The sequence below is a fragment of the Euleptes europaea genome, chromosome 1 (assembly GCF_029931775.1).
Source record: "Euleptes europaea isolate rEulEur1 chromosome 1, rEulEur1.hap1, whole genome shotgun sequence".
Lineage (NCBI taxonomy): Eukaryota > Metazoa > Chordata > Lepidosauria > Squamata > Sphaerodactylidae > Euleptes > Euleptes europaea.
Window position 1 is genome coordinate 6,142,636 of NC_079312.1, and position 22,980 is coordinate 6,165,615.

The 22,980-nt window shown below is 44.2% G+C and overlaps 1 protein-coding gene across 1 annotated transcript; it reads left to right on the top strand.

Annotated features, from left to right (window-relative positions):
• The first annotated feature begins 14,728 nt into the window (after window positions 1–14,728).
• On the top strand, window positions 14,729–21,884 carry LOC130474956 (zinc finger protein 664-like). Its single transcript, XM_056846684.1, has 6 exons — window positions 14,729–14,971; window positions 15,233–15,281; window positions 16,715–16,794; window positions 18,282–18,406; window positions 20,510–20,829; window positions 21,502–21,884. Exons 1-6 carry the CDS (start codon window positions 14,729–14,731, stop codon window positions 21,882–21,884), a joined length of 1,200 nt encoding a protein of 399 aa, XP_056702662.1.
• Window positions 21,885–22,980: the final 1,096 nt, after the last annotated feature.

Genomic DNA, 22,980 nt, shown 5'->3' on the forward strand with positions numbered 1-22,980 from the left:
TCAACACCGCTGGCTCAAATATCTGTTTCAAGGTGCTAAAATCCATATAGAAATCAGTAAACAGTTCTTTTGGGTGGGAATAAACAGGTCCCAAAGCTCGCAACAATATGTGACAAGTCCTCAATGCACTATTCCTGTGTCCTGACAGATGTGTCCTGAGGATTCACGGGCATGGGGCTGATTCCCCTAGCATGTGGGGAGAAGGGGCTTAAGCCTCCCAATCTGATATGGATTTTGTTCCATTGCGGAAACTTACACGTCCTGAAGAGCTCTGCATGCAAGTTCCCCCTGTCTCGGTCCCAATTGGGCTACTAGGCACCTTGGAATTCAGTTCCAAGCATGAAATTCCACAAGGTGAAACAATAACCACCTTCAAGTACTTGAATGGCAGTCATATAGAGGATGGGGCGGCTGTGTTTTCTGTTGCCTCAGAAGGTCAGACCAGAACCAATGGGTGGAGGGTAAATCAAAAGGTTTTGTCTCAGCATTAAAAAGAACCTCCTGACAGTGGCTACTCTGTGGAACAGGCTTCCTCGGGAGGTGGTGGGCTAGATGGCTATCTGACAAGAACACTGATTCTGTGAACTTAGGCAGCTCATGAGAAGGAGGGCCACGAAGGGAGGAGTCAGTGCTCGGCTCTTCAGGCCAGATTGGCCAGGGATCCTGGAGGTTTTTTGCCTTCCTCTGGGCACACTGCTGAGGTGGTAGGGGGGTGTTGTGATTTTCCTGCACTGTGCAAGGGGTTGGACCAGATGATCTTGGAGGTCCCTTCCAACTCTACTGTATTTCTAAATGAGGCCCTGATTATACAGCTGTTGAACTGGTATTGGTTATGGCATGCTCAGTTCTCATCTAAGATATTTGGAATACAATTTATTACAAAATGGGAGTTATTTTTCTTACCCCATGAAGACATCTTTTTTTGGGGGGGGTCACAGACCTTGAGGGTTAATAGATTATGTTGTTTCGGACAGGTTCTCTGCCCTGCTTGCGCCACTTGCCAGATTTATTGATTGTTTGACTACTGATTGTGCAGTTCTGCCTCCTGCCAAGAGAGTGGCAGGATGAAATCATGGCCTGTGCATTCATCCTTTTTGCCAAACTATCCAAAATTGAATTAATAACAAACATCCTACCCCACCTTTTCCCCCAGCGTTTGCCCATTTTTCTCCCCTCCCCCAGTAGGAACATTTAGAAAACGTTTTTAAATATATAAATATTTACTCAAATTTTACATGAAGAAAAAGAAAAAAACAAAGTAAACAGTTTGAGTGTATATGATAATAATAAAATAATAAAAGAGAAAAGAGAACAGCAAAATATATATAAACAGTACCTTCACCACCTACCAAACCCTCCATCCCCACCCGTGAATGACTTCCGTTAGAGTAACTCTTAGGAAAATTCCCATGATCTTTTTATAACCTGTTTTGGTATGTATTCTTTACAACCCCTTTCATAAGTATTGAACAGTTTGCTTTTGCCGTATTTGTCCAGTATACAAAGGCCTTTTCCCATTGTTTTTTAAATATATCAATATCTTTGCCTTGTATAGAATTGGTTAATTTAGCCAAATGTATATAGTCCAAAAGTTTAATTCTCCAGTCTCTTTTATATAACTTTTTGTCTCCTCTCCAAGATTTAGCTATTGTTATTCTGGCTGCAGCCAAACTGTATTGGCAGACAATTTTGTCCTCTTTCGCTAATTCTTTTGGTAATAAACCTAATAAGCAGTATTCTGGTTTACTTTTTATATTGCCTTGTATTAAATTTTGCGTTTCCATTAATATTGATTTCCAAAAATTTTAACCACTTTACAAGTCCACCAAGCATGGAAAAATGTACATTTTGGAAAACATTTTTGGAAAACTGGGTGCTGTTCTGGTCATGTATCTCAAAATGGACCTAAGTTCACAGTGCTGGGAAAAAGAAGAGAAGAGGGGAAGCAAAGTGATTGGGGGGTTGGATCACCTTCCCTGTGAGGAAAGGCTGCAGAGTGTGGGCCTTTTCAGTCTAGAAAAGAGATGGCTGAAGGCGGGACCTGATAGAGATTTTTGAAATGATGGCCAATTTTGAATCTTTTTCTTCTGGAAGCTTCTGGGAGTAAGCCCCATTGAACAGAGAAAGGTTTTGAGTGGACCCACTCAGGATTGCTCTCTTTGTTCTATTGTGTTATCAGGAAACACCACAGGATCCAACATGTCTTTCAATCCTACTGAACACACTGTGTGAACTTTCCTGCTTTGAAATAAAATCTAGTGCCTGTAAAATTGCTTTCCATTACCACCACAACGATGTACTGCAAAGATCAGCTTGGCCATTATTTCAGTTTTGTGCTCTCTCTTCCTCTAATTTCAGTCTCCCTCCACCCGCCAATACTTCTGGGAGATCTTTCTATGATATTCACTCCTCTAATTTTTCCTTCCATTTGCTGGTCTCTGGCAGACAGCTGCAGTCAGATTCCAATTTCCTCATTTGTTAGGCAGTGCTTTAGAATGATCTCACTCCTTACTCCTGAGAGCCTTATTCTGGCCTAGACCACTTTGAATCATCCAGAGACTTCTCCCAGGCAACAACTTTGATTGGAAGTCATAGGTCATCTGATTTAGGTTCACTTTGCCATAAGTTCAGCTATGCTCATGGTGCAGAGTTCACCTTCCCCTTCTGTTCTTCTGTTGCTGTTCACGTTACTCTGACTAAGCTGCAACGCAAGCAAGAATGACCTGAACCTGCTTAAGTCTATAGCAACAACATCTGTTACGTAATAGTGTAGTAACTATATTTAGCCAGCATTTATTATTTTCTTTGCCAACATGCCTTAAGAATTCCATAAACCTGTGTTTTAACTTATTTGAACTTTTTATTCTTTAATAAACCCTTTACATTTAAAGGTGGTTTTGAGTTTACTGACCTGACTCGGTTACGTTACAAACAAGGCTGGGCAAGGGAGAGGTAGGGAAGGTGACTGTAAGCCACTTTGAGACTCCTAAGGTAGAGAAAAGCAGGATATAAAAACCAACCCTTCGTCTATTGCTTCCTTTAGAGAATGTATAGGTCACCTCTCCAGAGATCTGCTCAAGGTAGCTCACCGCTAAACAATAAAACTAATAAAACAATAAACAACTGCAATTGTCAACAAGTCAGGAGATAAAGCAAAGACTGAACAGTCTAAAGCATATCCATAAACAGTCCTCAGACCAAGAGCAGACTGTGAATGGAGCCCCTTAGAGAAAAGCCAGGGTCAAGAGAAGCCTCTTCAAGGCACCAGGAGGCCAAGAGAGAATGTAGTAGAGGGTGTCCCATTAGTCTGGAGTCCTCCATCTGCACGGAGACTTGGATTGCAAAGGCCTAAAACTGGAGGGAGACTAACTCTTTAAAGGGGGATGGGAAGTGGTTTGAGAGAGATTTTGCAAGTTTTCAGTAATCACCCACAGCCTCTTTATTCCAGGACAGTATTCCCCCTCACACACACACACACCAGCAGAGGGGCCATGACTCAGTGGTAGATCACTTGCTGTGCTCAGTATGATGGGGTCACCATAAAGTCTCCTGGGTAAGATTTGATGGGCCAACTAGAATCCTGCTAATGCAGCTTGTTGGGTATAAAGACCGATCCTTCATTCTCCTCTTAGCCTTGATTGTGGGGGGGCCAGGTTGGCCAGAACACCTGTTTTGGACTTTGAAACTCAGGGGACTCAGTCATGTCAGCTTAACATCTGGATTTCGAGAACCAATGCTTGATTTAGCTTTTTATTTATCCTTGCTGTTCACTGCTCTTATGTTGCATATTTCTGCACATCCCATTAATAAATGCTATTCACTGTATTTTGTGGTGTTCTTGGGTTTGGGGGCTTCAGTCTGTATCCAGTACATTCACCTTCCTTGGTGATAGCTTCTAGAGCAGTGGTTTCCAATGTGGGGCACATACCTCACAGGGGAGCAATTTGGTTTTTAAGGGGGGCAATTCGAGAATGAGTTATTAACAGTGAATTTTTTGCATTTCTTATGGTTCTAGGGGCCTCATATACAGTATATAAATATAAATTGTGACATACACATTTTAAAAATTAAAATCAGAATGCACACAGCGGTCAGCTGGTGACAGTGGAGAGGGGGAAAGCTTGTTTAGATCAGGCTAATGGCCTTGAATAGGAGTTTACTTTTTGAATAATAAGAATTATGTCACAGGAGGGCATCAGGATTTTAGAGAGGCTTAGGTGGGGCATGGCCAAAAAAAGGTTGGTCTCTGGGTGGCAGGTTAGTAAAGGGGCTGGTGGTAGCGTTACCTTGGGGTTGTGAGGATTCACATCTCAGCACTTTGTGGTTTTGTTTCTGATCAGCCGGTCACTACTCAGGAGATGCCTTTAAAGTCTTTGACACCTTCTGTATGCCAGGCCAATAACACAGTCCCAGGTTTGTGGGAGAGCGGGGAATAGAGGTCTCCCATCCAGCTCTCTGATATATGCTGCCGAATGAATGATGGCAGTCCCAGTCTACAGCCAGTTGCACCAGAATGTACTGGAAAAGTCCCGTGACCAACAGGGTTGAACTGTCTGCAAACAGCCACTTGGCTCCATGTTCTCAACTAGTGAACAGAAGGGGAGCTGAACTGGCCAGTATTCGAGCTTCCCTACCGCACGGGTGAAGTTGTTCTGACGCAGAAGTACATGGCGTCAACCTATAAACATACCCTTCGCAGGCTCAGTAACGACCCTGCTTGCATTTCAGCTGAACTAGGTTTGATTCCACCTCAGGTTTTGCTGACCAGGCTCCTAAGCAGGAAATTCTTCAGTAAACAGCAGGGTTGGAAACAGTTGAGAGTAACCTTGAAGGTCATGTAGGCCATCCCCCAGGTCAATGCAGTAGTAGTCAGCTACAGAGCGTGCTCAGGAGGGCTCCCAGCCAGACTCTGACCAGACGTAGACTGCTTAGCTTCCCCAGGGTTGCTACATAAGTGATCCAGATGAACATAAGAACATAAGAAAGGCCCTGCTGGATCAGACCCAGGCCCATCAAGTCCAGCAGTCTGTTCACACAGTGGCCAACCAGGTGCCTCTAGGAAGCCCACAAAGAAGACGAGTGCAGCAGCACCATCCTGCCTGTGTTCCACAGCACCCAAAATAATAGGCATGCTCTTCTGATTCTAGAGAGAATAGGTATGCAGCATGACTAATATCCATTCTAACTAACAGCCATGAATACCCCTCTGCTCCATGAATATGTCCACTCCCCTCTTAAAGCCCTCCAACCTGGCAGCCATCACCACATCCTGCGGCAGGGAGTTCCACAACTTAACTATGCGTTGTGTGAAAAAATATTTCCTTTTATCTGTTTTGAATCTCTCATCCTCCAGCTTTAGCAGATGACCCTGTGTTCTAGTATTTCTCCCTCTAGGAGAGGGAGAAAAACGTCTCCCTGTCCACTCTCTCCAAACCATGCATAATTTTATAGACCTCTATCATGTCTCCCCTCAGCCGCCTTCTTTCCAAGCTAAACAGCCCTAAGCATCTTAACCGCTCCCCATAGGACAGTTGCTCTAGTCCCCTAATCATTTTGGTTGCTCTTTTCTGCACCTTCTCAAGATCTGTAATATCCTTTTTTAGGTGTGGTGACCAGAACTGTACACGGTATTCCAGTGTGGTCTCACCACAGATTTGTGCAAGGGTAGTATGATATCAGCAGTTTTATTCTATATTCCTCGTCTAATTATGGCCAGCATGGAATTTGCCTTTTTTACAGTAGCCGCACACTGGGTTGACATCTTCATTGAGCTATCCACTACCACCCCAAGATCCCTTTCTTGGTCTGTCACTGCCAGCACAGATCCCATCAGTGTATATGTGAAGTTGGGATTTTTTGTCCCACTATGCATCACTTTACACTTACACTGAATCTCATTTGCCATTTTAATGCCCATTCTTCCAGTATGCAGGGATCCTTCTGGAGCTCTTCACAGTCCGATTTTGTTTTAACCACCCAAATAATTTGGTGTCATCTGCAAACATGGCTACTTCACTGTTTAACCCTAACTCCAGGTCATTGATGAACAGGTTGAAAAGCTCCGGTCCCAACACAGATCCCTGAGGCACCCCACTGCTCACATCCCGCCACTGTGAGAACTGACCATTGATTCCTACTCTCTGCTTCCTATTTTTCAGCCAGCTCTCAATCCATAAGAGGACTTGTCCTCTTATCCCGTGACTATGAAGTTTGCTTAGCAGTCTTTGGTGGGGGACTTTGTCAAAAGCTTTTTGGAAATCCAAATACACAATATCCACAGGCTCATTCCTGTCCTCATGCTTATTGACGCTTTCAAAAAACTAATAGGTTAGTGAGACAGGACCTACCTTTACAGAAGCCATGTTGGGTTTTGCCCAGCAGACCTTGCCTTTCTATATGCTTGACAATTCTATCTTTAATAATGCTTTCCACTAATTTACCCGGAACAGACGTTAAGCTAACTGGCCTGTAATTTCCTGGGTCCCCCCTGGAACCTTTTTTTATAAATGGGTGTCACATTGGCCATTCTCCAGTCCTCTGGTACAGAGGCTGATCGAAGAGATATATTACATTCCCATTTGAGTTCTTGAAAAGAACTCTAGGTCCCTGTGACTTGTCTGGTCCCTGTGACTTGTTAGTTTGCAGTTTGTCTAGGACTTCCTACCTTGTTACCACTATTTGCCTCAGTTCTTCATTTTCCCCTCTCCAGAATCTCTGTTCAGGAGAAGGAATCTGCCCTGTATCTTCCACAGTGAAGACAGATGAGAAGAATTCATTTAGTTTTTCAGCAATCGCTTTATCCTCCCTTAGAGTTCCTTTACTCCCATTGTCATCCAATGGTCCAAAGGCTTCCCTAGCTGGTTTCCTAATATACTTAAAGAATTTCTTATTGTTTGTTTTGATGCGTTTAGCAACATGCCCCTCAAAATCTTAGATAATCTCTAATTATCTGCTTGCATTTCCTTTGTGCAAGTTTGTTTGCTTCTGTTCGCCTCGTTTGGGCAAACCTTCCAGTCTCTGAAGGCTGACTTTTTTTTCTCTAATTGCTTCCTTCACCTCACCTGTTAGCCATGGTGGTGACCTCTTGGACTTATTACTACCTTTCCTGACCTGCGGTATACAAGCTAGCTAAGCCTCTAGTAATGTGGACTTGAGTAACCCCCAAGCCTTTTCAAGAGATTTAACCCTCCTAACTGTTCCTTTCAACTTCCTCTTTACCAGTTTTCTCATTTTAGAGAAGTTCCCTCTTTTAAAGTCAAAGGTAATTGTGTGAGATTTCCCAGTCACTTTCCCATTTGCATATAAATTAAATTTGATGCCATTGTGATCACTATTGCCAACTGGCTCAACTACATCCACATCCCGCACTAAATCACTGGCAGCACCACAGAGTATTAAATCCAGAATCGCCTCCCCTCTGATTGGGTCTATGACCAACTGTTCGAGGGCACAGTCATTTAGGATGTCTAAAATTTTTATCTCTTTGGCTTGACTGGAGCATACATTTATGCAATCAATATGAGGGAAGCTGATGTCTCCCATTAGTACTACTTTATTACCTTTACATGCTTCCCTAATTTCATTCTCCATCTCAAGATCACCCTGAGCCATTTGGTCAGGGGGCCGATAGAACGTCCCCAGTACTAAATCTCCTTTGGGGCCCGGAACCATCACCCATGAAGATTCTGTGGACGAGTCTGCCCTTTTTATGGTCTCTAGCTTATTAGACACTATGCCTTCCTTGATATACATAGCAACACCCCCTCCAATACACCCTTCCCTGTCATTTCTATACAGTTTATAACCAGGGATGACTGTATCCCACTGGTTCTCTCCCCTCTACCAGGTTTCTGTAATGCTCACTATATCTATGTTTTCTCTTAAAACCATGCACTCTAATTCCCCCATTTTTGCTTGGAGGCTTCTAGCATTAGCATAGAAACACCTCCACACAGTTTCTCTCTTTCGACTTGCCTGGCATGTGCCTTTGGGCATCTTTAAGTAGCTATCCATCATTGTTCCCCATTCCCTTTCATGTCCAAGTAATTCCCATGTGGGCAATCTGAAGCAATTTTCCCTTTGTCTGTATGCATTGAGTTTGTCCGAACCGGATGCTTCTCAGCTCCTGTCGGCTTTCCTCGCAGGTTCAGTTTAAATGCTGCTCTGCCACCTTTTTTATATTACTCACCAGCAGTCTGGTTCCATTCTGGTTCAAGTGGAGCCCATCCCTTTTGTATAGGCCCAGCTTGTCCCAAAATGTTGCCCAGTTCCTTACAAATCTAAAGCCCTCTTCCCTGCACCACCGTCTCATCCATGCATTGAGACTCACCAACTGTGCCTGCCTAGCTGGTCTTGCATGTGGAACAGGTAGCATTTCTGAGAAAGCTACCTTGGAGGTCCTGGCTTTTAGTCTCCTGCCTAGCAACCTAAATTTGGATTCCAAGACCTCCGGACTACATTTCCCGTGCCAACATGCACCACAACCACTGGCTCCTCCCCCGCACTACCTACCAGACTACCTATATGACGGGTAATGTCCGCAACCTTCGCACCAGGCAGGCAAGTCACCATGCGGTCCATGCACCCGCCAGAAACCCAGCTATCTACATTCCTAAGGATTGAATCCCCCACTAAAGAAGCCCCCCTCCCCTCTGAGGCATATCCTCGGTACGAGAGGATATCTGTTCATCCACCAAGGAAGAGGTCCCTTCTAAGGTACCACATCCCCCTACCTCAGTGAGATGGTCTCCTTCCCCAAGGGCTCCATCATCCGTGACCTGAGAGACCTGGCTCAGTTTCGCAGAGCTTGCAAGCCCTGTTTCGCAGGGCTTGTTCCCCTGAGAGAATGGTGAGCTTTATAAATTTGGACTTCAAATTGGTTCTGCTAAGCTCAGGTGTAAATCTCTGCTCCAAAATCGCTGTCCAGTGAACGCAGTCAGTTCTGTGTTCAAATACAGAAAGAGATTTGCTAGAGGTGCCTCTAGTCTAGCCTCCTGTTTCATACAGTGGTCAATAGAATCCCTGGAAGTTTCACAAACAGAGGAGCAGCACCAAAGCATCTCTCTAGAGACATTCTGCCTGTAAACATGGAGTTTCCACTGGACTACCTTGTCTCTGCTAGAACTATCCCCCAAGGAAACATCACTAGCTAATTCATACAGGGCAGGATTTCTCTCTCCTTTCAATTATTTTGGTGCTTTCGTTATGAAGAGCAGTTAATGGCCTTCTTTACTTGATTTTGCTTTGGCTTGAAGGTCTTACAAGGCATTTCTCTTTATTGCAGTGGTTGATGGTACCCAGAAAGAGCCCGAGGGTGAACCACAACACCTTCTATTTGACGGAAAACAGCAGAAAGTAAACACTGGAACAAAAAGGAAGAGGGGGAATGAATGCTCTACTTTTGGGGCTGCTGAATCCCAGGTGTTCAATACAAACTGGAGAATCCACACAGGGGAGAAACTTGATAAATGCTTGCAGTGTGGAAAGAACATTGTTCAGAATTCAGAGCTAAATAGACATCAGCATTTTCACACTGGGAAGAAACTATATAAATGCTTGAAATATGAAAAGGGCTTTGCTTCGAATTCAGAGCTTACTATCCCTCAGCATATCCACACTGGAAAGAAACCTTATAAATGCTTGGAGTGTGGAAGGAGCTTTGCTTGGCGTAAAGATCTTTCTATCCATCAGCATATCCACACTGGGGAGAAACCTTATAAATGCTTGCAGTGTGGAAAGAGCTTTGCTCAGAATTCAGAGCTTACTAAACATCAGCATATCCACACTGGAGAGAAACCTTATGAATGCTTGCAGTGTGGAAAGAGCTTTGCTGCATGTTCACAGCTTACTAAACATCAGCGTATCCACATTGGAGACAAACCTTATAAATGCTTGGAGTGTGGAAAGAGTTTTCCTCGGAATTCAGAGCTTACTAAACAACAACATATGCACACTGGGGAGAAACCTTATGAATGCTTGGAGTGTGGAAAGAGCTTTGCTGAGAGTTCAAATCTTATTATCTATCAGTATATCCATACTGGAGAGAAACGTTATAAATGCTTGCAGTGTGGAAAGAGCTTCACTCACAATTCACACCTTACTAGACATCAGCATTCCCACACTGGGGAGAAACCTTACAAATGCTTGCAGTGCGAAAAGAGCTTTACTTGGAGTTCCAGGCTTACTAGACATCAGTATATCCACACTGGGGAGAAACCTTTTAAATGCTTGGATTATGGAAAGAGTTTTGCTGAGAATTCAAAGCTTACTATCCATCAGCGCATCCACACTGGGGAGAAACCTTATAAATGATTGCAGTGTGGAGAGACCTTTGCTCAGGGTTCACACTTTACTGCCCATTGACGAATTCTAACCTGAGAAACTATATCAGCACTTGGGTTGTGGAAAGAGCTTTCCTCAAAGTGACAGGCTAATTGTTCATGAATGAATCATTACCAGAGGAGGAGCCACCTCATCGCTTGGCATGTGGAAGAAACCATATGAATGTTGCCAGCTTTGCAAGATGTTCAGCCTCCAATCCAACCTTGCCAGATTTTTGGTGCTAAATTCAGTTTTAGCTTGGTTTTGTTTTCTTTAAGTTAAACTTTTTAAAATGGATACCACTGGAGGACAGAGAGGGACCTGTGAAAATATGCACAGTAGGCCAGGGAGCTTTTTGTCACTGAGCTGATAATTGTAGTCAAAGGTCTTCCTCCGTTGCCAGTCAGAGAGAGAACAGATTCTGTTCTAGTAGAAAAGGGTAAGAGTCCAGTAGCACCTTAAAGACTAACAAAAATATTTTCTGGTAGGGTATGAGCTTTCTGTTCTGTTCTGTTCTGTATTCTGTTCTGTTCTGGAGAACTCCCTAAACTGAGGATTCTCTCTAGATATCCAGCCCTTGCGAGGACTGGGTGTCTGGACTGAATACCTACAGACTTCTACATCTTTTATGTAAGATGGGAGCTCTTGGAGTCCATCAACCCTTGCGTGGATTCTTGGAGCTTACCAGTCCTCATGGACTGAAGGAGCTTAGATTTAGGTCTTACATAGAACTCTTTTGATCTTTACATGGCTTTAAGCTTTGCATAGCTTCCTAGTTCTGGCAAAGCTAAAGATGGCATGGACACACACACAGATCTCCCTGGTTTCAGCATAGATCAGAGGCCTTTCAAACAAATGGAAAGACTCATAGACTCAGTCCTCTCATAGGCTGAGAACACTCAGAGATTTCTCAATGGTTTCATGAATCTGGTCCTGGCATGGACTGAAAATATGCTCTAAAGACTTCAGTTCTTACATGAACTCATGGAATCAGAGATTTCTCTAACTTTGCATACACCAAAGACATTTAAAGACTAAAATAACACATAGAGGACCTTAAAGGTCTAGTCATCCTAAACATGGATTAGGAATTTCCAGATCTCTCTAGTCCTGCTGTACTGGGGAGGTTCACAAATGACATGACTGGGTAAAGTATGTCTACGTGTTTTATGATATTCTAGATACTTTGAATTAAGATGCTTTTAACTAAATCAAATCTTATTCATTGAACTAACCATTTTTATATGATTTCTGTAACATATTTTCTGAATGAAATATTATTACTGTTTTAAGGTTTAAAACTCTTATGTATAGTTTAAGATTGCTTGCATACATGAACATGTTTAAGAATCATGATGTCTGAACTTTGTAACATTTTAAAGACTTTGTAACCATCTACATGCATATATACTATGTTAAGTAAACTGTACTTCATATTTTTTGAAGCAATTCAATAAAAAGCTTACTCCGGTAAGAAAGTAGTTCTGCTTAGTAGGTATCTAACTGAATAAGATAACATACTTCTTCTCAGGAAGGGGTCGATTCTAAGAGCATAGGCACTGAAAAGCCTTGGCCCCTCTTCAGGGGGGAGCTCACCACCACCCTTGAAAGGATGGCTGCAAATGAGTTAAATACTATCTTTAATGGTGAGTCAATGGAGGGGGTGTAGTGGTTAAGAGTGGGGGACTCTGCAGAACCGGGTTTGATTCCCCAGGGTGGTGTAGTGGTTAAGAACCGTGGTTTGGAGCGGTGCAGTTTGATCTGGAGAAGCGGGTTTGATTTCCCACTCCTCCACATGAGCGGCGGAGGCTAATCTGGTGAACTGGATTTGTTTCCCCACTCCTACACACAAAGCCAGCTGGGTGACCTTGGGCAAGACACTCTCAGCCTCACCTATCTCACATGAGTGGTGGAGGCTAATCTGGTGAACTGGATTTGTTTTCCCACTCCTACACACAAAGCCAGCTGAATGACCTTGGGCAAGACACTCTCAGCCTCACCTACCTCACATGAGTGGTGGAGGCTAATCTGGTGAACTGGATTTGTTTCCCCACTCCTACACACAAAGCCAGCTGGGTGACCTTGAGCAAGTCACTCTCAGCCTCACCTACCTCACAGGGTGTCTGTTGTGGGGAGGAGAAGGTAAGGTAATTTTAAGCCGGTTTGATTCTCCCTTAAGTGGTAGAGAACGTCGGCATATAAAAGCCAACTCTTCCTCTTCACTCCTCCACGTGAGCGGCAGAATCTAATCTGGTTGAACCGGGTTGGTTTCCCCACTCCTACACATGAAGCCAGCTGGGTGACCTTGGGCTAGTCACAGTCCTCTGAACTCTCTCAACCTCACCTATCTCACAAGGTGTATGTTGTGGGGAGAGGAAGGGAAGGTGATTGTAAGACGGCTTGATTCTTCCTTATAAGTGGTAGAGAAAGTTGGCATATAAAAACCCACTCTTCTTGGAGCGACCTGACTGCAGTCTGACTTAAGAGTGCACGATGTCCCCTTATACACATATCTCTCTCACAGACACAGATCTGTTGGCTGTCCAAGTCTCCGGCTGAAGTCTTTCAAATTATGTATCTTAAAACGATCCCTAAATTGGAGATGCCACAGTTTGCAGAGGGTTCAAGGGGAGCGAGTCTCGCCGGGGCAACAGGCGCAGCCTCTGGCCGGGGGCGAAGCCAGGGGAGGTGGGTCCTTCTAAGGGTTAAAGGGAAGGAGTCTCCATTCCTAGAGCGGCATCATCAAGGAACACCCGCCTGACTCGCCACAGTCACTTCCGGCTCCGTTGTGCCTCCTGATGGGGGGGGGGTCGCGAGGGCGGAGTGGGGGAGCCACGGAGGAGGAAAACACCCGGGGGGGCTTTAAAAACATCAACAGGTGAGCAAGAAGAGAATATTTCCTTTGCAAAATATCTCCTCGGTTCTGGCAGCGGAAGAGTCGGGGGTGCGTTGGGGGTGTTGCAAAGACTCCTGCAAAATCCCCCCCCCAAGACCCCATAGTGAAGCACTAATATTCTCTTGCCACGGTGAACCGGGGGCGGGGGGCTCCATTTCCCCCAAAGGGGGGGGCTTCCCATTTCCCATCTGGCAGCTCCTCTTGGCTGGAGGCAGAGCTGAGCCCTCCCTGGGATCCGGTCTCTGCCCCTTGGGCTGTTAGCGTCAGGGCTTTCGGCTTAGGGTCGCCAGCTGTGGGTTGGGGAAGACCTGGAGGTTTGGGGGAGGGGGAGGTGAAGCCTGGGGAGGGTGGGATTTTGGGGAGGGGCCTCAGCAGGGCGCCACCCTGGAAAGCAGCCCTCTTCTCCGCAGATCCTGATCTTTTTTTCTCTGGAGATCCATTGTCATAGTGGGAGAGCGCCAGGAAACCCCTGGAGGTTGGCAACCCTAATTCGGCTACTCTAGTAAAACCGATTCTCTTTTGGCATTTTGTTCCGATCCTTCCCATCAGCCTGGCGTTGTTGTGGGGTAGGAGTGGTCCCAAAAGTCCTGCAGGTTTTCTGCTTGCTGCTCTGGAAGAGCAAACTTGGGTTTTTTTTGGGTGGGCGGGGGTGTTTCCCCTCTTCACTCATCTGTGGTTTTCTGAGGACACAATTCTGTCTTTTTTACTTCTGCCCATAAACCTTCTTTTTTGGGAGACTTCTGTGGCTGGCACACTTTGGGCAGCCTTTATACTTTTATCAAGCCGTGGACGACCTTTTCAGAGTGCCTTTTGCTGTGATCTCTGGAAGGTCAGAAGAAATGGGAATCAGCAGAGTATTACTAATTCAGGCTCTGTGGGCTGCTGCTGCTTTCCTCTTCATCTGTGTTTAACATTTTAAAATCTTATGTACACCCCACTCTTCTCCCCAGTGGAGACCTGAAGTGGCCTGCCACGTTCTTCCCTTCCCCGCTTTCTCCTCACAAGACCCCTGAAAGGTATGTCATCCTGAGAAGGTGTGTCTGGCCCAAGTTCACCCAGGTAGCTTTTGTGGCAGGGTGGGGATTCTAACCTGCATCTCCCAGACCTAATCTGACATTCAAATTACTGCACTACTTGCTCTCTCCTGCTCTTTAGTCGCTCATTAGTTTGTCTGTCGCAGCAATATTAAACAGGAGTTCGGAAAACTAACACCCTTGATTCTAATATGAGCTTTCGTGAATCAGAGCTCACTTCTTAAGATACAGATGTCACATTTTTGTGTGTGTGTTTGCGTGTGTATAAAATCTCAATGCAAAAATCAGTATTGGCTTCTCAGGAGGTCACAGATCCAGCACTTCTCTTTACAGAAGAATCTGGCAGCGGAGGAAGTGGATCTGCTAGTCCAGCTGGAGGCTGTTTGGAGCAGAAGGGAGGATGAGGAGAGAGCCGGACTCAGCCTTCCCTGAATCAAGAAAAGGCCTTGATGCCATCAAGGCTGGGAGCAGAGCGGAGATGTGGGAAGGAGCTACGGGAAGGAGCATGGGACACAACCACCTCCCCCCTCATGATGTGCATCGACAGCAATTGAGGCACTTCTGCTACCAGGAGGCCGAGGGTCCCCGAGAGGTTTGTAGCCAACTCCACCATCTTTGCCACCAGTGGCTGAAGCCAAAAAGGCGCAGCAAGAAGGAGATGCTGGACCTGGTGATCCTGGAGCAGTTCCTAGCCGTCCTTCCTCCGGAGATGCAGACCTGGGTCAGGGAATGTGGGCCGGAGACCAGTTCCCAGGCGGTGGCCCTGGCAGAAGGCTTTCTCCTGAGCCAGGCAGAGGACAAGAAATGGGACCAGCAGGTGAAAAATTTTCATCTAGGTAGTGTGGGGGCACATAGGATAAGGTCAAAGATCCCCTCAAAATTGACAGGGATTGCTGCAACTTTTTGGAAAATCCCTTTTGCCTGTTTTCCTCTTCCTTTTCTCACCAGCCTCCTCTTTCACGTATCGCCACTTCTGTTGCAGGTGCAGGAGAGGATGGCGCAGGACTCTTATCACAGAGCAGCTTTTCCGGGTAAGATCAAAATGGGTGTCGTTCCCACTGGATGGCCTCCTTGAGCATAGGGGGGCTCCTCTGATTCTCTCCCCCCCCCCCGGTTTTGTTTGGGAAAGATGCTCCACTCCAGCCTCTCAGTTTAGAAGTTCCGTTTGGGGAAGTAGAAACCTATAATCTGTTAAAAAAATCTCAGCAGGATAATTGGACGAATACAGTAATGGAGTTGAAAGCAGAACAGCCACCAACAGCGGGATTAAATAAATAAATAAATAAATGATGGCTAATGTCAAAAATTGTGGAAATGGTACATGGAGCGAATAACAAGAGTCACAAAGTCATAAGCTTTCAGGAGCTCTTATGCTGTAGGACTTCCAATACTTTTAAGTCACAAGCTTTTTGCTACCCAATTATCAACAGGGCAAGGTGCGTCCAGAGTTGGTAAACAGGAGAAGGATGATGGAAGGTTGCCGTCGGTGTTTTTAAAACTATGTTAAATAGAACTGGGTGTTAAATGCCAAAATAGGTGAAATATGATATCACTGGGCTCTTCATTCTTAGTTAATACGGTATTGTTATTATTATCAATAACAACACAATGCAGCTATATGGGTCCTTACTGGGACACCATGGAAAGCACATATATGACCAGTTCTCCGTCAGCTGAATGGACTCCAGATTAAATACCGGATCAACTTCATGGTGCTGGTGCTGACTTTTAAAGCCCTACCCAGCCATCTAAATCTGATAATAAACTGTAATAAATGAAATTAATAATAATACTAACAGTGTTTTCATTTCTACTCTGCCTTTCTAACTGGAACTCAAGGCAGATTATATCTATGATAAAAAGAACACAATCAGTAAACAGATTAGATGAGAATGTCAGGCAACCAGAGGATTATAAAATAGGACAACAGTATTAGATTTGATAAGGATATTTAATTTTAACAACACAGAACTTTGTAACATGGAATAAAGCATTTGGGCTAGGATTATCGATTGGGGGTGAAACTTCAAAAAATACATGCAAATAGAATAAAGTTGATTTGTCAGTGGCGCCTCCCATTGTGCCGTCTCAGTACCATGTCAAGAGGGTAACTGCTTGTCCTTCACCAAAAGCAAGGCTGCCTTTTTCCGGATGAGCTAATAGTCTTGCCACATGGAAGGAGATTCAGGGATTTGGTGGCTGTTCTTTACCTCTGCCAGTTCCTTGCATTGCAGAGTTCTTCCTTCTTATATTTGTGAATTCTGACCCATCAAACACAAATAGTTTTGTATATGATAACAGGACCAAGACTAAATTTGGCAAAAAGGGTATACGAAATGGGGATGCAGGGACAGTTGAGATCATGAGCCAAGAGAGGAATATTCGAATGCCACTGCCAAGGAAGCATAACACAAAGTACTGGGAAAGTATAGAACCCTTTCCGTTGACCTTCTTATCCTTCCAGGTGATACCATAAAACCAATGATACCTTCTTTGCCATCTCTTTCTGATGGAGAAAAAGCGGCTTCTGTGCAGCCAGATCAGGTAGGTGTGAACTCAGGATCGTGCCCTTGGGTGTCTCCCTGCCCTTCCCTAGGCCAGGGAGAATTTCTATCTTTTCCCCTCAGCTGCTATCTATGCTGCTCACTGGATAGAAAATAAAAAAGATCAGATGATGTTTTAAACACTAAAACATCTAATTACAGTCCTTTTGGACTATAGTCCCTATGAAAGGGAAGGGTTGTTACATTATCTGTGATGGCAGAGGAGTTTCTTCTTCATCTTTACAGGATCTGGTGACCTTTCAGGAAGTATCTGTTCATTTCACTGAGGAGGAGTGGACCCTGCTGGATCCAGACCAAAGAAGACTTCACAAGGAAGTCATGGAGGACAATTATCAGAATGTGTCCTTCCTGGGTAAGGCTCTTATTTTCGTTGATTCAGACATGCTGAAGGCAGAAACCATTCCTTCTAACAAGGACCCCAGCTCTGACCTGAATGTCCCAGGCTAGCCCGATCTCATCAGCTAATGGAAGCTAAGGAGGGTGGTTCCAGGTGGGTACTTGGATGGGAGACCACCAAGGAAGTCCAGGGTCACTATGCAGAGGAAGACCATGGCAAACCACTTCTGTCCATCTCTTGCCTTGAAAACCTTACAGGGTTGCCATACGTGGCTGTGACTTGACAGCACTTTCTACCACCACCACTACCAATCAGGACCATGGTAGGGCTTTTCCAATAAAGACTCTGAATAGGGGAATATAGAAGATCCAAACGCAGGCAAGGGGTGGGGGGTTCTGCATACTTACTGGACTCCATTAATAATAGTGCGGAATCGATAATATTGGTTTGTAAAGGAAAAACTCTCCCCACGTCTCTGACTGCCCATTGAGTACGGAGCAATGTTATTGTTCTTCAGAGAGTAAAATCCATTGAAAGGGCAGGAGGGAAATTGGCCTCCATAACAGTTTGTGGGCTGTCAATGAGGCCTCCTCTTGGGCCTTTCGGAGCAGCCATGGAAAGGAGCATTTGAAATAACAACAACAATAATTAATTAAATAAATAATAACAACAATAAAACAACAATAATTTGTATAGAGCCCTGAATTTGCTTTTTCCAGAGTACGAAAAGACCTTTGGTTGCCCTGAGGACATTACACCCCTCCCCTGGGACTTGAGGATACGTGTAGGGCAGAAGGGGGATATAGGAAGAATTGTGGCCCTTCTGCTGTGTTCATTCCTGTTACACCAGTGTAGGCTTAGGCATGACTCCAGATTCAGTAAAATGTAGTGGCAGAGCCCAGAGGTAACAAATTGTTTTGAAAAAACAAGATTTCAGCAGGTGAAGATCGGCTCTAAGTCCTGATGAGCTTGTAGAATTCCTGCCCCTGAGGCTTCTCTGGAGTTCAGTTGGGCAGTTCCAAGTTGGAGATAAACGGTGGCTATGTCTATGCTCGAGTCTGCTTTATAATTTGAATATTTCTTAGAGTTGGGATGTCTGGAAGTCACTGGTTTGTTTCTTTGCCCTGTAGAAGGACTTCTGCTTCTCCAACCTGATTCCATGTCCCAAGTGGAAGAAGCAGGAGATCCACTTGTCCAAGACGCAGAAGAAACAGAGAGATCAGCAGGTATCTGCCTACTTGTGTGGTGGAAGCGGGTAGGACTTCTCTTGGGCTAAATTTCAGCAGGTGGGGATTGGAGGGATTTCTCAAGAGGCAACAGCCTGAGAATGGCTAGGAAAGCTTTCTCAAGTATCAAAGCCAAGTTAAAACAGGAACAAAATGCTGGCTGGTTTGTACCTAAGATTGGCAGAAAGTTTTTATTGGGTGCTGAGCTTTAATACACATTGATTTATGTCTATACTGCTTGTTCACAGACTTGCTCAAGTTGGTACAAAACTCAAAACAATAGCATAAGATCCTACATATTGTCTAAAGAATCACTTTAAAAATCCAAGGTCACACAAGTGTGAAAAAGCTACAAACTTGCATCAAACTTTTTCTGGCAACACCCCTCAAGTTCAAAGAAGACCCTAAAACAGTTTAAAAGATAAATCCCCAAGTTAAAGCGTGGTTGGAAAAGAAACGTTTTCACCTGACTAAGTCCGCTTCAGGCAAGTTTAAAGGGGTAGGGGTGGGGATATTCCCCAGACAAGCAGTCACCACTGGAAATACCCAGTCTCCAGTCACCACCTGCCTGAACTCTGCAGGCAGGGCCACAGAACACAGGGCTTAGCAGGCCGAAGTTTTTTGGGGGTGGAGAGTACAGTGAGCTTTATATGTTTAGAGCTCAAATTGTGTCTCCTTTGTTCAGGTGTAAAGCGCTGCTCCAAAATCGCTGTCCAGTGAACACAGTCAGTTCTGTGTTTGAATATAGAAAGACATTTGCTAGAGGTGCCTCTAGTCCAGCCTCCTGTTTCACACAGTGTTCAATTAGAGTCCCTGGAAAGTTCACAAAAAGAGGAACATAACCAAAGCATCCCTCTTCAGAGAGAGACTGCCTGTGAACATGGAGGTTCTACTGGGCTACCTTGCCTCTGCTGGAACTACCCTCCAAGGAAGTGTCAATAGCTGATAAATACAGGGCAGAATTTGTCTTTAAGTGATTCCGGTTCTTTCGTTATGAAGAGTAGTTAATGACCTTCTTTAATTTATTTTGCTTTTGCTTGAAGGTCTTATAAAAAATACAAACAGCAAAATGCACAAATATATACAACAAAAAATTCCCATTGGTTCTTGTGGGTTATCCGGGCTGTGTAACTGTGGTCTTGGTATTTTCTTTCCTGACGTTTCGCCAGCAGCTGTGGCAGGCATCTTCAGAGGAGTAACACTGAAGGACAGTGTCTCTCTTCAGTGTTACTCCTCTGTCCTTCAGTGTTACTCCTCTGAAGCTGCCTGCCACAGCTGCTGGCGAAACGTCAGGAAAGAAAATACCAAGACGACGGTTACACAGCCCGGATAACCCACAAGAACCAATGAACTCTGACAGTGAAAGCCTTCAACAATAAAAAATTCCCAGCCTAGACAATTCAAACAATCGTCAGAAACTGATATGATATAACAAGTTCAAAGGTAAGTATCTTGTATTTCTCTTTTGCAGGAAGAAGTAAACAGAAGGCTTGGGAACAAACATCAAGAATTAATCCATAGCTTCATTGATAGGACGTGTTGTCTAGATCATGTGACTATCAATGAAGCTATGGATTAATTCTTGATGTTTGTTCCCAAGCCTTCTGTTTACTTCTTCCTGCAAAAGAGAAATACAAGATACTTACCTTTGAACTTGTTATATCATATCAGTTTCTGACGATTGTTTGAATTGTCTAGGCTGGGAATTTTTTGTTGTATAAATTTTGCTGTTTGTATTTTTGCTTATTTCACCTTTTCACTTGTCACTTTAATATGTTTATATTTATATCATATTGTTCTTGTGTGCTGTTTCTGGTTTGCCTTCCCTACTATACAGCACGGAGCCTTTCCTTTTTTTTAAGGTCTTATCAGGCACTTCTTTTTATTGCAGTAGTTGATGGTCCCCAGAAAAAGCCCGATGGTGAACCACAACACCTTCTATTTGACGGAAAACAGCAGAAGAGAAATGCTGGAACAAAAAGGAATGAATGCTCTGCTTCTCAGACTGATGAATCCCAGGGGTTTGATACACACTGGAAAATCCACACAGGGGAAAAACCTGATAAATGCTTAGAGCATAGAAGGAGCTTTGATTGGAAGGGAGAACTTTCTGGCCATCAACGTATTCACAGTGGGGAGAAACCTTATAAATGCTTACAGTGTGGAAAGAGCTTTCTTCAGAGTTCATATCTTACTGTCCATCAGCGTATCCACACTGGTGAGAAACCTTATAAATGCTTGCAGTGTGGAAAGAGCTTTGTTCGGAGTTGCTATCTTACTGTCCATCAGCGTATCCACACGGGGGAGAAACCTTATAAATGTTTGCAGTGTGGAAAGAGCTGTTCTTCAAGTTCAGAGCTTACTGTCCATCAGCGTATCCACACGGGGGAGAAACCTTATAAATGCTTGGAGTGTGGAAAGAGCTTTGCTCAAAATGGACACCTTACTAGACATCAGTATATCCACACTGGGGAGAAACCTTATAAATGTTTGCAGTGTGAAAAGGGCTTTGCTGAGAGTTCAGAGCTTACTAGACATCAGCGTATCCACACTGGGGAGAAACCTTATAAATGCTTGCAGTGTGGAAAGAGCTTTGCTCGGGGTTCACAGCTTACTATCCATCAGCATATGCACACTGGGGAGAACCCTTATAAATGCTTGCAGTGTGGAAAGAGCTTTCCTCGGGGTTCACAGCTTACTATCCATCAGCATATGCACACTGGGGAGAAACCTTATAAATGCTTGCAGTGTGGAAAGAGCTTTGCTTGGAGCTCACAGCTTGATATCCATCAACATATACACACTGGTGAGAAACCTTATAAATGCTTGCTGTGTGGAAAGAGCTTTGCTCGGAGTTCACACCTTAGTAGACATCAGTATATCCACACTGGGGAGAAACCTTATAAATGCTTGGAGTGTGGAAAGGGCTTTGCTGAGAGTTCACAGCTTACTATCCATCAGCATATCCACACTGGGGAGAAACGTTATAAATGCTTGGAATGTGGAAAGAGCCTTGTTTGGCGTTCAGAGCTTACTAAACATCAGCGTATCCACACTGGTCATAAACCTTATAAATGTTTGCAGTGTGGAAAGAGCTTTTTTTGGCGTTCGGAGCTTACTAAACATCAGCGTATCCACACAGGGGAGAAACCTTATAAATGCTTGCAGTGTGGAAAGAGCTTTGCTTGGTGTTCAGAGCTTACTATCCACCAGCGTATCCACACTGGTGAGAAACCTTATAAATGCTTGCAGTGTGGAAAGAGCTTTGCTGAGAATGCAAAGCTTACTGCCCATCAGCGTATCCACACGGGGGAGAAACCTTTTAAATGCTTACAGTGTGAAAAGAGCTTTGTTCAGAATTCACATCTTATTGTCCATCAGCGTATCCACACGGGGGAGAAACCTTATAATTGCTTGGAGTGTGGAAAGAGCTTTGCTCAGGGAGGACACCTTACTATTCATCAGCGTATCCACACTGTGGAGAAACCTTATATATGCTTGCAGTGAGGAAAGGGCTTTGCTCAGAGTTAACACCCATCGATGAATTCACACTTCAGAAACTATATCAGTGCTTGGATTGTGGAAAGGGTTTCCTCGGAGTGACAGGCTGATTTTTTATGAATGAATCCACGCCAGAGGAGGAGCTACATCATTGCTTGGAACGTGGAAGCGACCATATGAATCATAAGGAACTATATGAATTTTGCCAGTTTTACAAGATCTTTAGCCTCCAGCCCAACCTTGCCAGGTGTCATAATCTAGACTTTGGTGCTAAATTCAGATTTTGCTTGGTAGGCTGGCAGTAAGAATAATTGTTAGTGTCGTTTTCTTTAAAAGAAACTTTTTAAAATGGATACTGCTTGAGGGACCTGTGAAAATATGCACAGGCCAAGGAGCTTTTTGTCACTGAGCTAATAATTGTAGTCAAAGGCCTTCCTCCATTGCCAGACAGAATAGATTCTACAGTGACACCATCTTTGTTATACATGTTCCCGCTTCCCTTCATAAAAAATATCAGAAAAATGTAATTTAATTCTATGTGAGAATGTGTATAAAATATCTGTTTCAAGTTACTGAAATCCATATAGAAATAGTTAAAAATTCTTTTTGGTGGGAAGAAGCTTGTCACGTGTTGTTGCGAGCTTTGGGACCTAACTGCTCAATACACTATTTCAGTGTTCTGACAAATAGACATGCATTGAGGATTCACAGGGGCATGTGGGCTGATTCAGAGCATGTGGAGACAAGGGGCTTAAGCCTCCCAATCTGATATGGCTGGAGTTTGCTCCAGTGTGGAAAGTTACACATATTGAGGAACTCTGCTTGCAAGTTCCCCCTCTCTCTGTCTCAGTCCCAATTGTGCTGCTGTGCACAATGGAATTTCATTCTAAACATGAAATTCCCAGAGGTGAGATGATAATCATCTTCAAGTATTTCAAGGGCTGTCATATAGAAAATGGAGCGGGGCTGTTTTCTGTTGCCTCAGATAGTCAGACCAGAACTAACGGGTGTAAAGCGAATCAAAAGAGGTTTGGGCTCAGCATTAGAAAGAACTTCCTGACCGTTAGAGCAGTTACTCTGTGGAACAGGCTTCCTCGGGAGG